General features: G+C 47.7%; 6 protein-coding genes across 6 annotated transcripts; 4 read left to right on the top strand and 2 right to left on the bottom strand.

The window, feature by feature from the left end:
- Positions 1–323: 323 nt before the first annotated feature.
- On the top strand, positions 324–2,877 carry N7520_003164 (ferric reductase family protein; the record flags this gene model as incomplete). Its single annotated transcript, XM_057137099.1, has 6 exons — positions 324–790; positions 846–1,184; positions 1,237–1,466; positions 1,524–1,576; positions 1,626–1,747; positions 1,800–2,877. The coding sequence occupies 6 exons, from the start codon at positions 324–326 to the stop codon at positions 2,875–2,877; spliced, it is 2,289 nt and encodes a 762-aa protein (XP_056999785.1).
- Positions 2,878–3,297: 420 nt separating this feature from the next.
- Positions 3,298–4,803, bottom strand: N7520_003163 (mannitol dehydrogenase family protein; the record flags this gene model as incomplete). The annotated part of the gene is made up of 1 exon (XM_057137098.1): positions 3,298–4,803. The coding sequence occupies one exon, from the start codon at positions 4,801–4,803 to the stop codon at positions 3,298–3,300; it is 1,506 nt and encodes a 501-aa protein (XP_056999784.1).
- Positions 4,804–6,021: 1,218 nt separating this feature from the next.
- On the top strand, positions 6,022–7,194 carry N7520_003162 (S-adenosylmethionine-dependent methyltransferase; the record flags this gene model as incomplete). Its single annotated transcript, XM_057137097.1, has 3 exons — positions 6,022–6,052; positions 6,120–6,377; positions 6,443–7,194. The coding sequence occupies 3 exons, from the start codon at positions 6,022–6,024 to the stop codon at positions 7,192–7,194; spliced, it is 1,041 nt and encodes a 346-aa protein (XP_056999783.1).
- A 1,596-nt stretch (positions 7,195–8,790) lies between these two features.
- Positions 8,791–10,101, top strand: N7520_003161 (aromatic ring-hydroxylating oxygenase subunit alpha; the record flags this gene model as incomplete). Its single annotated transcript, XM_057137096.1, has 1 exon — positions 8,791–10,101. The coding sequence occupies one exon, from the start codon at positions 8,791–8,793 to the stop codon at positions 10,099–10,101; it is 1,311 nt and encodes a 436-aa protein (XP_056999782.1).
- A 247-nt stretch (positions 10,102–10,348) lies between these two features.
- N7520_003160 (Autophagy-related protein 12) lies at positions 10,349–10,663 on the top strand (the record flags this gene model as incomplete). The annotated part of the gene is made up of 1 exon (XM_057137095.1): positions 10,349–10,663. One exon carries the CDS (start codon positions 10,349–10,351, stop codon positions 10,661–10,663), a length of 315 nt encoding a protein of 104 aa, XP_056999781.1.
- Positions 10,664–11,089: 426 nt separating this feature from the next.
- Positions 11,090–12,199, bottom strand: N7520_003159 (3-methyl-2-oxobutanoate hydroxymethyltransferase ECM31; the record flags this gene model as incomplete). The annotated part of the gene is made up of 2 exons (XM_057137094.1): positions 11,090–11,704; positions 11,753–12,199. The coding sequence occupies 2 exons, from the start codon at positions 12,197–12,199 to the stop codon at positions 11,090–11,092; spliced, it is 1,062 nt and encodes a 353-aa protein (XP_056999780.1).
- Between the last annotated feature and the right edge of the window lie 1,816 nt (positions 12,200–14,015).

Below are 14,015 nucleotides of genomic sequence, written 5' to 3'. Positions count from 1 at the left end.
CTTTGAGAGGAAAATGTAGTGCATTTCGCCAAGACTCTACGGATTTGACATTTCCATCTTATCTGATCGATAAGGACAAGCCATGATCAGCTCAACGAACTTAATGAGTAATCATTTCAACCAGCACTTGAGGATTACAGTATTTTACAGCTTGATGTGAGTAAATTGATGATAGTGAGAACAATGTTCTTTCACCAATTAATTTGCCAAGATGAACCAAAATATGAACAGAAATGTCTGGTTGGGGCGAGAGCCATGTGGGTCTCATCTGACCCAAGCTACTCCGATCTCTCCGCTCTTTTCTCCTCTTCCATCTGATAACCATGTTGCGTCTCAAATGGCTAGTCATCCTAAGCGCCCGCGCTTGGGGTGACTTCCTACCTGTAGATGAGCGATGTGTGACAGCCATCTACTCAGCATACAACTACGTTTCCTTTGCGGGGGAACCGGCCACCGGCATGTGGGAGACTCGATGCCAGAATCCACTCAAGGTCACGTCTATATATGCTGCCTCCGAAGTATACTGTCGGGATGCGGAGCGGGCGGCGGGTCTGGCGCAGATGGCTAGTGAATGTGAAGAGTTCGGCCATCGACAGCTGCTTCCGAGGGAGGCCGTTGCGGAAAACCTGACTGAGGATGCGATTCGGAATATGAGAACTGTGGCCTATCTAGAGATGGCTGGAGACGAAGTGTCTGACTTGCCAATCATGCTTTCTGCTTCTTATTTCAATCGAATGTACAATACTATCGATTATTGGCAGTTTGAGAGCTGGTCCCATCATGCTTTTGGGTAAGTACATTCACTGTATGTCAATATTCCACCATATATGCTGATACTTGACCAGTTATATTGGATATGCTTACTGGGGTATTTTGATCTTGCTGGGGATGAGCTACCGTTTCTGTCGTTGGGCAATTTATCATCGAAAGCCTCGGATGCAACGGGGAGTGGAATCACAGACATATCCGTTTCTCAATAAATGGCATGCTAATCCCTGGGTGGGACAAAGCATCCATTGGTTACAAACCCATCTCATTGTGGCAGCTCCGCTAGCATCACGAGGGCGGCAACTGCTTCTATGTACATTCTCGAACCGGGCAGAGGCCCTTGCCGTCGGAGGATTCTGGATCCTAAGCATTGTTCTCAGCCTGGTCGGGTACAGGACCTTTACGGGAAATATTTAGTGAGGAGACAATACTACCTCAAGCCGCGGATAGCATGCTAACAACGTCTAGCTGGCCGGATGTCCCCAGTCAACTTCTACGATATTCAGCAGACCGAACTGGCATCATGGCATTTGCCAACTTGCCCTTACTATGGCTCTTTGGTGGTCGTAACAATATCCTGATCTGGGCTACGGGTTGGAGCTTTGCTACATACAATATCTTCCATCGACATGTCGCCCGTGTGGCCACACTGCAGGCGCTGGCACATGCCACATTATACTTGGTAATTTATTTCAGGGGTGAGTTATGATCTTCTTACCTACTTCATCTGGACTTTATACTAATCCAAATTATAGCCAACAAGTTGTGGAAAGTCTTCTACAAGGTCTATATACTTTGGGGGATTCTGGTGAGACCTTCAACCTGCGGCTTATGCCAATGAAGACTAATCGTGATAGGCCGTCCTTGTGATGTTTCTCCTATCATTGGCATCGCTAGACCGACTTCGATTTTCTAGCTACGAAGTATTCTTGATCATACACGTCGTGCTTTCAGTCCTTACCCTTGTTGGATGCTTCTAGTGAGTTTCCGCACAGCAATTCAAAGTTGACCTTTCCCCACTGACCTAGTAGCCACACCACCATCTTCGAAGGGTATGAGTACTGGCAGTACCTATGGCCCTCCGTTGGTATCTGGGCATTTGATCGATTCTTACGCGTAGTTCGGTTATGCTATTGCAATGTCCATGTCAGCCTCACTGGACGCAACCTGATCCGCACTTCATCGGGCCAAATGACCTACGATGAGGAGACCGATGTGGTTAGGTTAGAAGTATCGCTTGCTACTCCCTTCATTCGTCCAACCCCAGGTGACTATTTCTTCCTGTACCAACCATTTCGTTGGAAGGGCTGGGAAAGTCACCCATTCACCGTTGGTGCTTGGTCATCAAATTTTGGATCGGTGTCACCTTCCAAGATGTCGAGAAAGTCCAACGAATCTTTGAGTGTCTCGCAGATTCCCCTGTTGCCGAGTAGGTCCCATGACCAAGAAGATCAAATACCCACAGAAGGATCGAATACGGCCAATGTACCACCTCTAAAAGCGATCTTCTGGATCCGTCCATACGATGGCTGGACGCGACAACTGCGCCAGCTATGCCTTCGCTCAAAATCTCAACCCGTCAATACGACCATCCTCCTCGAAGGACCATATGGACACCACTTCCCACTTTGGAAATATGAGTCCGTACTTATGATCGTAGGAGGCACGGGAATCGCATCAGCAGTACCATACCTCCAAGACCACCTCCAACGATCAAGACACGACTGGGACGAAGGAACCGGAGAAAAGACCCGCATCCGAGATATCGAATTAATCTGGACCGCGAAACAGGTCCCCTTTCTCAAAGATGTAGCTAGCAGGGAACTCAAGCCCCTGCTGACTCGCGAAGACTTTCAAGCTTCCTTTTATAGCACTGGATCCACTACCCCTGAGGATATGACCGAGTTCGGATATGGAATTATACCCGGTCGACCCCATTTGCAATCACTCATCATGAGTCGAGCGTGCGATACGTCGTCTGCTGGAATCTCGCTGGCTGTTTTGGCCTGTGGCCCGGCTGAAATGGCTGATGAGGCGCGAGGCGCTGCTCACCTCGCTATGCGACAAGGATACCGGATCAAGTATGTAGAAAAGTCATTTGCATGGTAGATGTTTGTTTTATACCAGTTATTGCGATATATTACGAGCCTTAGAAATGAATTAGCATGATTATACCCTTGAAGCACTCCCTCTATCTGTGCCTGGAATATAACATCCCCGCGATTGGCGTTGGCTAAATCTAGTTCTTACAGATAGCCATGGCCCTCCCTCAACTTGTTACCTATTACCGAATACCTTTTTAGAGGGAATGAGCTCCCTTATACACATTACAAAACAAAGTTGGAAAGTCCAATACATGTACAAAGATCAGAAACGGATGAAAATGGTACACTTTTATCTGCAATATTGAAATCGACATCTACCTTGACAACCTGTGCTTTTGGTATAAATCACAACTTTCTCATGACGTGCAAAGAAAAAAAGGCATAGTATGCGCTCGTAAATGTAGATGAACCAAAAGCCCAGTTATTAATCAATGTATTTGGGAAGTGTCTTCATGATACCGTCTCGGGCAATATCCTCCATGGCCGTAGTCATCTCCTCAATGAACCGCTTGTCATTTCGAAGATCATCACCGAACAAATTCTTAATGCTCAAAAGCTCAGCCGGGTTGGTGCCACCGGCGCGAGCCTTAGCCTGGAGCTCTTCACGCATGGGATCCTCAACCTCGAAGGCTTTGCCACTGTCATCGTAACCATTCAGGTAACGGAACCAAGCAGCCGCGACGAAACACAGACGGCGGAAGGGGGCAGTGTCCCAGATTGCCTCGGCGATAGAAGGCATGATAAACTGGGGGATCTTGCCAGAAGCATTAAGGCAGACACGAGGCAGCTGATCCATGATAGTTGGGTTAGAGAAACGCTCCATCAGCGTGTTACAATATTCATCAATATTAACGCCGGGAATATCAGGCAAATGCGGCTTGACCTCGTCCTGCATCATTTGCCAGACAAAGCGGCGGAAAAGCGGGTTCTCCATCACTTCGTGAACATATTTGAAGCCGGCAAGTTGGCCTGGGTAGCCGATGGCGGAATGGCTACCGTTCAGCAGGCGCAATTTGTGCTTCTCGAACTCCTCGACCTTGTGGACGTTGGTCACCAGCTGAACACCGACCTTATCGAATGGCGGGCGACCATCGGAGAAATGGTCCTCAATCACCCATTGTGTGAAGGGCTCAGTGACGACGGGCCATCCATCCTCGATACCGAACTTATCCGCGAGGGCGGTCTTATCAGTAGCGGATGTCTGCGGGGTGATACGGTCGACCATAGCATTCGGGAAATGGCCTTGCTCGTGAATCCAGTCGGCGAGTGTGGGATCGCGCAGGCGCGCAAATGATGTAAGCATGTGGCGAGTAATGGCGCCGTTCTTCTGCATATTATCGCATGACATAACAGTGAAGGGCTTCAGACCGGCCTCACGGCGGCGAGCCATAGCAGCGTAGAGGAAACCAAATGTAGTGCGAGGAGCTTTCTCATTTGCGGAATCGAGATCAAACTGAATATCGGGATGTTCGCGTTGAAGCTCGTGGGTGTTCTCGTTGTAATAGTAGCCACTTTCGGTGATGGTCAGGGAAACAATGTGGGTATCAGGGTGGGCCATTTTGGCGATAACGGCCTCGCGATCATCCGGGGCAAAGAGGTAGGAATTGATGCTACCAATGACGTGGGAAAAGCTACCCTTGGCGGACCGTTCAATGAGGGTGTAGAGGTGATCCTGGGATCTCAAAACATCACGCATAGTAGCGTCGAAGGGCTGCAGGCCAACACCGCAAATCGCCCAATCAGTCACACCTTGCTGCATCAGAAGGTCGACATAGTATGCCAAGTGTGCTCGATGGAAACCGCCCACGCCAATGTGGACAATTCCCTCCTTAACAGCGCCACCTCGAGAGTAGGTTGGGACCTTGACTTGCGCCTCACCTGCCGCAGCAATCTGCGAGAGGTTCTTGTTGTTAAGCTTTAGGGGAGCCATGACTGGAATTGGATGGCAAATGAAGGTGTAGGATGAAAAGGAGGAGGGGAAAAAATGAGTTAAAGAGACGAAATGTAGGTCACCGCCAGGTCCGCCACTACAGAACCGGAAAGTGTCCAGCGAGTGATATTGCATCATAAAGTGGGGCTGGATCCGGGGCGTTGTGGAGTACTGAAGACGTCTTTGGCCTCTCACATCTTTCCTTTCTTTGACATTTCTAGCATTCCCAACAGGGCAGAGATCCAGATCCGTGGATCATGGAACGTGCGCGACGCCTTAGCTTTGATTATTTTTGCCTCTGAGATAATAAAAAAGTTGTATGATGTAATATACCCAGTTTTGTACCTGATAACAATTCATTGTACTCCGGTCTTATCTCATCACAACAGATCATATAATTCTTAGTGGTGTAATCCCCAATACGGGCCTGGTTTAAAAAGCACTGACTCCGGGATATTCCTAACATTCCTAGCAAACTTCCGATTTCCTTAGCCGACATTCCGCCCGCACATTCGACCGTTTTAGCTCATTATGTGCACAGCCGATTGAATGCAGATGATTCTGGGCATTATAAACTCTTTCTGAACACGTCTCATTCCATCCTTGACATACTCATTCAAGTCGTACAGTTCGCGCTTAAAATTCGTCACCGGAAGCGGCAAATGTGGGACCAGGCATTTGGATGAAATCACAATGCAGCTGTTCGGATGGGAATTCTACTGTCCGTGCCTCCAGTGAGTATTCGGCAAGTAGGTATACTACATTGTGCCGTTTAAACATCATGCTTGAGAAGCTGTGTTTTTGGTAAGATCTCGCAGTCAAAGATTGACTTGAGTATGGCTATTACTTGCTGGAACATCTCAGCATTAAGATTGGTATTTCACCATAGCAGGAAGCACCTTCCGAATCGATGACAGCGAGCAATGTCTACTTGAACTGATTGGTTTCCAGATCGAAGTACTCTTGAGTACTGAGTACATGATAAGGTAATGACGTGTTTCTTTCTCATAGCGTGGCTTATCTGGCGTACCTGGCTTATCGCTTCTTCATGCCTCAGGTGTCAATTTATCCGCGGGACCGGAGCCAACTTTTCCTCTTTGGGAATTTTCTTTTTCTCGAAGTGGCGTGAATCGAGGAGGGCTTGTCCTGCTGGGCGAAGGAGAAATTGCCAAATCTCTCCTGCTGGTCCATATCATTCACTAATTTATCTCATTCATCATGATGAGCGCTACGGAGGAGCCTATCCACGGTAAGTCAAAACACGATCTACAGCTCTTGAAGATAGTGGGACTGATAAGAATGTCTCCCTTGCGCAGTGCTCGACTTACCCCAGACCTACGAGAAACCCTCCGGCACCGATCTCCTCAATGCGCTGACACTGTTAGCCCTGCAGCCTAAGGCCTTTGGAACTAGCCCCGAGGTAGCGAAGGGCCCAGCTGTGCAACCTGCGGGGGTGAATCGGTATCTCACCCAGATCATTTCGAGCCCGCTATCATGGCTCGAGACCGATGAACTGCGAGAGGCAGTGTGGGATGCGGCGGCGGCTCGTTTGAGCGAGCGCTCAGGCCGTGCTGGTAAGTGTCGCCCGGTTGGTTCTCAAATGATGCTTGCCAGACTGACCGGTCGCCTTTCGGTGTAGCGATGCCGGCCATGTCGCGAGTTTTCTCGGTCCCCACTTCCTCCGGCCAAGATCACTCAATCACCTTGCACGAGCCATCCCTCACGGCGGATAACCTGGGTATGAAGACCTGGGTCTCTTCATACCTCCTGTCCCGCAGACTCCATAAATTTATCGAAGGACCCGCGGATCTCGTGCCATCTGGCCCCACCAATCCCTCAACCACACCCGCAAAATCAAAGAAGCCGGTCCGAGCCCTTGAACTTGGATCCGGTACAGGATTAGTCGGACTTTCCTTCGCAGCCCTTCAAGGCAAGTCAGCAACGGTGCACCTGACCGATCTTCCCGAGATTGTACCAAATATCGCACACAACTGTGCTCTGAACGTTGAGCTTCTCAACAAAACTGAGGCAAAGGTAACCACTGGTATTCTGGACTGGTCTATTGTTCCCACGCCACCCACAGCGGAAGAGCGATACGACGTGATCCTCGCTGCTGACCCGCTGTACTCGCCAAGCCACCCTGGATGGCTTGTGCAGACGATTGGATCCTGGCTGGGACGTGGGCTTAGTGCACGCGTTATAGCGGAAATGCCCCTGCGAACTCCGTATCTTCCCCAGGTGCAAGAATTCCGCAAGCGGATGGCAGATCTTGGTCTGGCGGTGATTGAGGAAGGTGAAGAAATCGGATACGATGACTGGGAGGGAGCCGATGGAGATGTATTACCAGTGAAGTGCTGGTGGTCGATCTGGGCATGGAGCGAGAAGGTATAACCCCTGGTCCAGATCAAGCCCCGTCGTAGTGGTGCAACATAACGAATAGATGATACATGATAAACCTGCTAGAGGTTAGATATAGATGAATACATGGAGTCAAGATCGATAAGGTTGAAATTGAGAAGTAGAGGTTGATGTTGAAGGTGAAGAAAAGCCCGCACACGGTCACATCAGGTGGGGGACAATGACGTCGATATAAGGAACAGTAAGACTGGTGATTTTTCCCAACACATCTCATTAACCACAGGATTATGTTCTAATTTCAATGATAATGATTTCTATTTCCGAGATTCCAGACCTTGGGAGAACTCATCATACATTGATTTGAAAGTCAAGTTACCCCAGTTCCTCTCCTCCCAATGACCCAATAATGTCGACCTGAAAGCATAGGATTACTAAATAAACACTCCAATCTGCTCTTGTGTAGCTTTTCCAATCCAATCAGGAACATACAGAGGCCTCGATTGAGTCACTTCAATGGCATCTAGAACATCTGCCCCCGTGCCTACTCTTGTAACAATGATATGTACCAAAGTGTGACAAGAGTGAATAGAAAGTTGTGGATTTAGATCTTCAACTTGCCCCTCCATTTTCGCTGATCTACTACTTATTTTCTAGGGCAATGTCATGTAAATCAAGGGTGATATGGGACGGTGGAACAGATCGTGCAACGGAATCTGGGGAAACTTAAGAGGCAGAACTGAATATTATGGATGATTTGTAGCAGAGCTGCGGTGCCTTTACCTGATGATTGGGAATTTTCGCCCATCAGCACATATTTCCTGGCAGTGATAAGTTTTGAAACTGCTGGTGTACTGAATGTCCTTCCTATCAAGGCTATTCAGCATTCCCTACTTGTGTAAGGAGGATTGACAGTCTATAGGCGGGTGAACTCGGTCTTATCAAAACTGCGTGCTACGTGTGTAATTAGGCAATGTTCTGGTCGATAAGCATTATACGAAGACCATGGATACTTTTTTGGGGCATCGAACCCGCTAAACAAAAGAATCTCTCTATCATCCTCTATAGTACATCCAATCGGCTTCCCTCCCGACTTCCCTCCCGGCTGAGAACCCTGGTTATACTACCCAGTTTGGAGAATCATTTGCCAGGAGAGTTGAAGTAACTCTTATCGATTCATCTAGATTTGCCACCTCACATGCCAGGTGATCAAGTTCAAGCCACAATCGACATCTATCTATCATCGAATTGACATTTTGATCGCTCCCATTATCTTCCAAGAAGTCATATCCAGCACATCAGTGTGTTGGAGCTTTTGGGTGAATCTGATCCTGCAGACTGAATAGGTCTTAGTTATTTCGAACTGGCATTGGGACGTAGTGACAAGATGTATGTTGATGCCCATTTTGATATCGGCAAATATGACTCGTTCATCTTCGTCGGCTGACTCGTTCATCTTCGTCGGCGGGTTCTATTACCTTTATCGGTACTCTGGAACAGTGGCTTCCCACCTGACCGGAGCAAACATTGAAAAGCCGTTAAGCTAGATGAGCTAAACATATAAGGGCGAGACATGAATATTCTCAGCACACTTCAGCTTCAGGGACATTTCCTCTCAGATTCTCCAGCACCATGACTACCATGCTGCACTATCTCGGCTTCGGGAACAAGGCTCCCTCCAAGAAACAAGTGAAAGACACCCCAGTCCGAGCTTTACCTGCATCATGGTATAAATCACCTGAGATGTACGAGTTGGAGCGTCGAGCCATCTTTTCCAAAAGATGGCTTTTCATCACCCACAGCTCGCGAGTCAAACAACCAGGCGATTGGCTTCGTTATGAATTCGCCGGTTTCGACTTCATCATCACTCAGGGCCGGCAAGGGGATCTGAATGCATTCCATAATGTCTGCAGGCATCGTGCGTACCCAGTTGTTGAAAAAGAAGGATCTGGAAACTGTAAGATCCTATCATGTCGCTATCACGGCTGGTCCTACGGATTAAATGGCAAGCTCGCGAAAGCGCCTGGATACAAAGACCTGAACAACTTCAACAAGGACCAGAACAGTCTATTTCGAATCCATCTCAAGATCGACGTCAACGGGTTTATCTGGGTCAATTTGGATGCAAACGAGGTCCCGGAGGTGCCTTGGGAAGAGCACTTTCGTGACGTGGACACGCAGGAGCGATACAAGGAATACAACTTCAATGATTATGATATAGATCATACTTATGAGCTGGATGGACAGTACAACTGGAAGATCCTGGCTGATAACTTCAATGAATGTTACCACTGTCCCACAACACACCCCGACATCCCCGAATTCCTCAACCTCGACTCCTTCGACAGTGACCTCAAAGACGGACATATTCAGCACCATTGCATTTCAACCCCCGAGCAGAAGGCAAAGGGTCTTTACACTGCCAGTACTTACTACTTTCCGATGTCAGCTATGGTTGTTTCGTATGCATTCCGATTTTTATCCTACAGTTATCCAATCACATGTTTGCTAACTCGGTCTACCTCTAGGCCACATTTTATCATGATTCAGAAGTTCCTCCCCATAAGTGCCAGCTCCTCCAAGATGGCGTACGAAATCTACCGAAACAAAAATTCCTGCGACGAGGATTTCCACGCCATCAGCGACATGTACGAGCGTGTCATGAGAGAAGACAAAGTTCTTTGTGATTATGCACAGAAGAACCTTGACCGAAATGTTTTCGTCAACGGCGAGCTTCATCCTAAATACGAAAAGGCTCCGCTCTTCTTCCAGAGCACTGTCCGCGAGGCTATCACAGAACAATTTGAGCGGGAGAAGGCTGAAGGGCGGGAAATCTGGCCAGCTAAACAGAAGGTATCGTGCAATTCCCAAATTAGTGACAAGGATGAGGAAATTTGTGCTTCTCTCAGCTGCGGAGCTAAGAGAGAAGTTTTGGCTTGGTAAGGACATTTGACAAAGTAGCATAGATTGATTATTTGAAGGAAGCCGTTATATACAAATTGAGTATACAGTGCATGATGCTATCTTCACAGACTCTTTGTAGTTCATTTTGTTGTCTTTTTAAGTTCGGGCTGTCGGGCGGACATGTAATTAAGAATCGCCAATACAAATCCTTCCTTCCCCACCAACTTTCTCCACTGTAATCACCAGCCATCTCCTATGAGATAAAGCCCCTCAAAAGATATCTATCATGGATCGCTCATCTCCAGAGCGTTCCCCACGTAACTCCGCCAACCCATCCACATCCAGCAGTTTGAGCTATCGTCCCAGTCCCAATCAACCTTATCCAGATTCCCCAAATATGGATGCTCCAATTCCCGACGACCAGCATGGCGCTGATTTACCGATGAATATGACAGCATCGATCATGCTTACTGGTCTACCTCGTGATGCCCAGCAAGCACTCGTCGATGTGGAACGTATCGATGAAGGCAAAGGTACGTTGTACCAAGCCGATGTTGTCCCTCCCATCACCAACCGTGATGGACGCCATATTTCCCGGTAAAAGCGACATCCCTTTATCCTGCGACTAATGTGAAGCCAGTTACTGTCCGTTTTCAACCTTTGCCCTCGGCTCCAATTCTCAAAAATCGGGTATTCAGGATCAGCGCGTCGCAGAAGTTCGAAACAGTTGTCAAATTCCTTCGCAAGAAGCTAGACTGCAAACCCACGGACTCGGTGTTCTGCTATGTGAATAGCGTCTTTGCGCCCGGTCTCGATGAGGGCATTGGTGGACTCTGGAGGGTAAGATCTACTTCATTCCTTACCGCCGTCACATCTAACAATCCACAGTGCTTTAAATCAGACGATCAATTAATTGTCGCCTACTCGATGACGCCGGCATTCGGCTGAGCCGCTTCAACTAGCCACCCAGCACGAACTGATGATCTTATGTACAAATGATGACCCATGACATGTTACAATCGTTATTTTAATATTTTGCATCCACCTCCTTTTCGAACTTAGCTAGTTCTTCCGGTGAGATTGGGTATGTGTATTCCTTTGAAGGAAACGCGCGACTTTTGACCTCGTCGCGATACTGTACAGCTCCGCGTGTGGCTTCGGCCCATACATCGGCGTATTTCTTGACGAATTTCGGCACGAACCGACCGGGCTGGAAATTACCCATCATGTCCACTTGCACGAGGACCTGGCCTGAGCATCCATTGCCAGCACCAATCCCGATCGTCGGGACTTTGAGCTTGCTTGTGATAAGTGTTGCGACCTCCGCAGGCATTGCTTCGAGAACAAACATGAACACGCCTGCTTCTTGCATGACCATCGCGTCGCGCATGAGCTGCATCGCACTGGCACATGTCTTTCCTTGGACTCGGAAGCCACCGAGCGCATTTTGACGTTGTGGTGTAAGTCCCACATGGCCAACGACGGGGATCCCAGCCTGGGTGATCCGCTTGATGGTTGGGCCTAATTCCTCCCCTCCTTCAATCTTCACGCCATGCACACGACCTTCCTTCACTAGACGAAGTGATGACTCCACGGCTTGTTCTGGGCTCACCTCGTATGAACCCATAGGTAAATCACCAATCTGCACCTGTCAGTTATAGTTCTTACCAAGCAATTCACCCTCACTTACAATCAATGCAGTTTTTGCGCCGCGGACGACACTCCGACAATGCATGATCATTTCCTCCATCAAAACCTCGGTTGTGTTTTCCAATCCCATCGCCACCATCCCTAGGCTATCACCGACTAAGACGACATCAATCCCGGCCGCGTCAGCGACATGGGCACTGGGGAAGTCATGGGCTGTAAGCATAGTAATTGGTTCGCCCTTTTTATAGAGGTTTCGTATTGTTTGGAGGGTAACCTTCTTGCGCGTATTAGGACCATGATCGGGCGAGGAGTAGGAGCTGTATCGGATTTGAGAGGAAAGCGGCGGCGAAGAAAGGGGAGAGGGAGAGCGGAGGCAGAAGGTATTGGTCTGGGGTCGTCGAGCAGTGCGCGATGCGCCAGGTCTTAAAGACACTGCTGTGCAAACAGATCGCGAGAGGGGTCGCATGGTCAATCGAGGGGCAGCCATAGCGGCGAAAAAAGGTGCTGGAGCTGCGCGGAAGCCCAAAGCAGTAATGAAAGTAGCTGAAAGAGTTCGAAATACACTGCAAAGCACTTGTCCTTGAGCTTGAACCTCCAAGAATCGCGAATTCCCTTATGGTAGGCAAAGATGGAAACAAAGAGCTATGTCGCGATAATGACCTCACCAGAAGCCGAGGCAACTCGGCACGCGCCTCGATAGAGGCAAAAAACAAAAGTTATACCTAGTCGACGCGATCCAACATAGGGACAGTCGACTGTTATATAGTATTTGTTTTCCGTTTGTCCGGACGAACGTGCTGGGCTATGCGGCGTAGACGGGAGCATCTCCATAAAAAAAAGGTGATGCAGTTCAGAATTATCTGATCGGCAAAACTGCACCGCAAGAGCTCTATCGTATCGGCGTTTTGGTATTTCACACACGTCACGTAATTTTCATATCCGCACGGTCCGAGTCCTGTCATTGTACAATTTTAATATTAGCAACTGGATTTATTGTATTCTGTGTGTAATCTAATATTGAGCACTCTTTTCAACTGTCATTGCATCTTTTCCGATATCTATATGCCTTCTTAATGTATTAGCGTAGCTAATTTGCCTGTCTAGAAGCACTTCAAATTTTGAGAACATTCGGTTTGTCTCGGCTTGAGGCGGGTGACAACAGTCCTCTACAATCGACACAAAACGAAAGCTGTACAAATTTCAATAGAACTTGGTCGTTAAATAGCAATTCTTAGGCGTTGACAACGTTTTTCCATCTCAACTTTGGTGCCGTAGTTCAATTCCTTGATCCGTTAACGACATTACTACTGGTAGGTTGGTGGTCAATTGCGGTGAACAGTCCTTGACCTCACTACGCTTGACCCGTACAATAAAAACTGTCATACAGGCACCATGTACCTATTAATCAAATGGCACTTTTTATTACTTTTACTTTAAAGCTCGATAAACTATGGCCTAATCCCTATTGCTAACGTTGAACTTCATACTAAAAGTATAGGGAAGTGGTAAAGTTGAGATGAATTTCTATGGTGATACGGATCTCTGCATGGAGTAGGACTTATTACTGTAGATAATTACCGTAGATAGATGATTGCTCCTCATATTTTGGACCCTTTTAGTTTTAAAGTATGTGGGAGTGGCAATTCCCGTCGAAATCAAATTCGACTTGATTCCGGGACCGGTACTTAGTCAAGGCAGTTAACTTGAAACCCCGCGCCACATGGAGAGTGATGGGCGTATATTATATCTCGACTCAAACGAGTTACCTGCATTCCAATGGATTAGTGTTGATGAGGCTTTATCCGAAATTGAAATACTTAAGACTGCTTTGTCGATCTCTTTGGTGGAGTTGTGCTATAGACCGTGACGCGAGCCTTTTTTTTTTCCTAGTTCGTGCGAACGCAACACCTGAATTCATGAATAGAGTATGCATCATTCTACTTATATACCGTTCATCTCATCTATATTCCTTTGAAGCGGACTTTCAGCATCTGTGTTAAGAGTGTTCGGTGAGTAAGAATAACGGTTTGGGTGGGTCAGTGAAACTTGAAAAACGGCAGAATCAGATCGATTTTCGATTCGGCGATTATAGCAAAGGCCGTGAGTGTCTATTCAGACCTATCTTTCTAGATCTAGATCACATAATGTATATTTAAATTGGCATGGAATTGGATTGTGGAAGGAGTCAATGAAGTTGGTGTACGATGTATTGTTGTTGGAGTAATGTGGGTCATGTCGGCAGTCTCTTTCGAGAAAATTCTCTGAATTGCAGCTGTGGGACTCATTTGTCATCGCTTCGTCAG

Source organism: Penicillium odoratum (assembly GCF_028828045.1).
Source record: "Penicillium odoratum strain IBT 22623 chromosome Unknown utg000002l_segment0_segment0, whole genome shotgun sequence".
Classification (NCBI taxonomy): Eukaryota; Fungi; Ascomycota; class Eurotiomycetes; order Eurotiales; family Aspergillaceae; genus Penicillium; species Penicillium odoratum.
The sequence above is the reverse complement of the archived record's forward strand: the minus strand, read 5'-3'. Positions and strand labels throughout refer to the sequence as shown.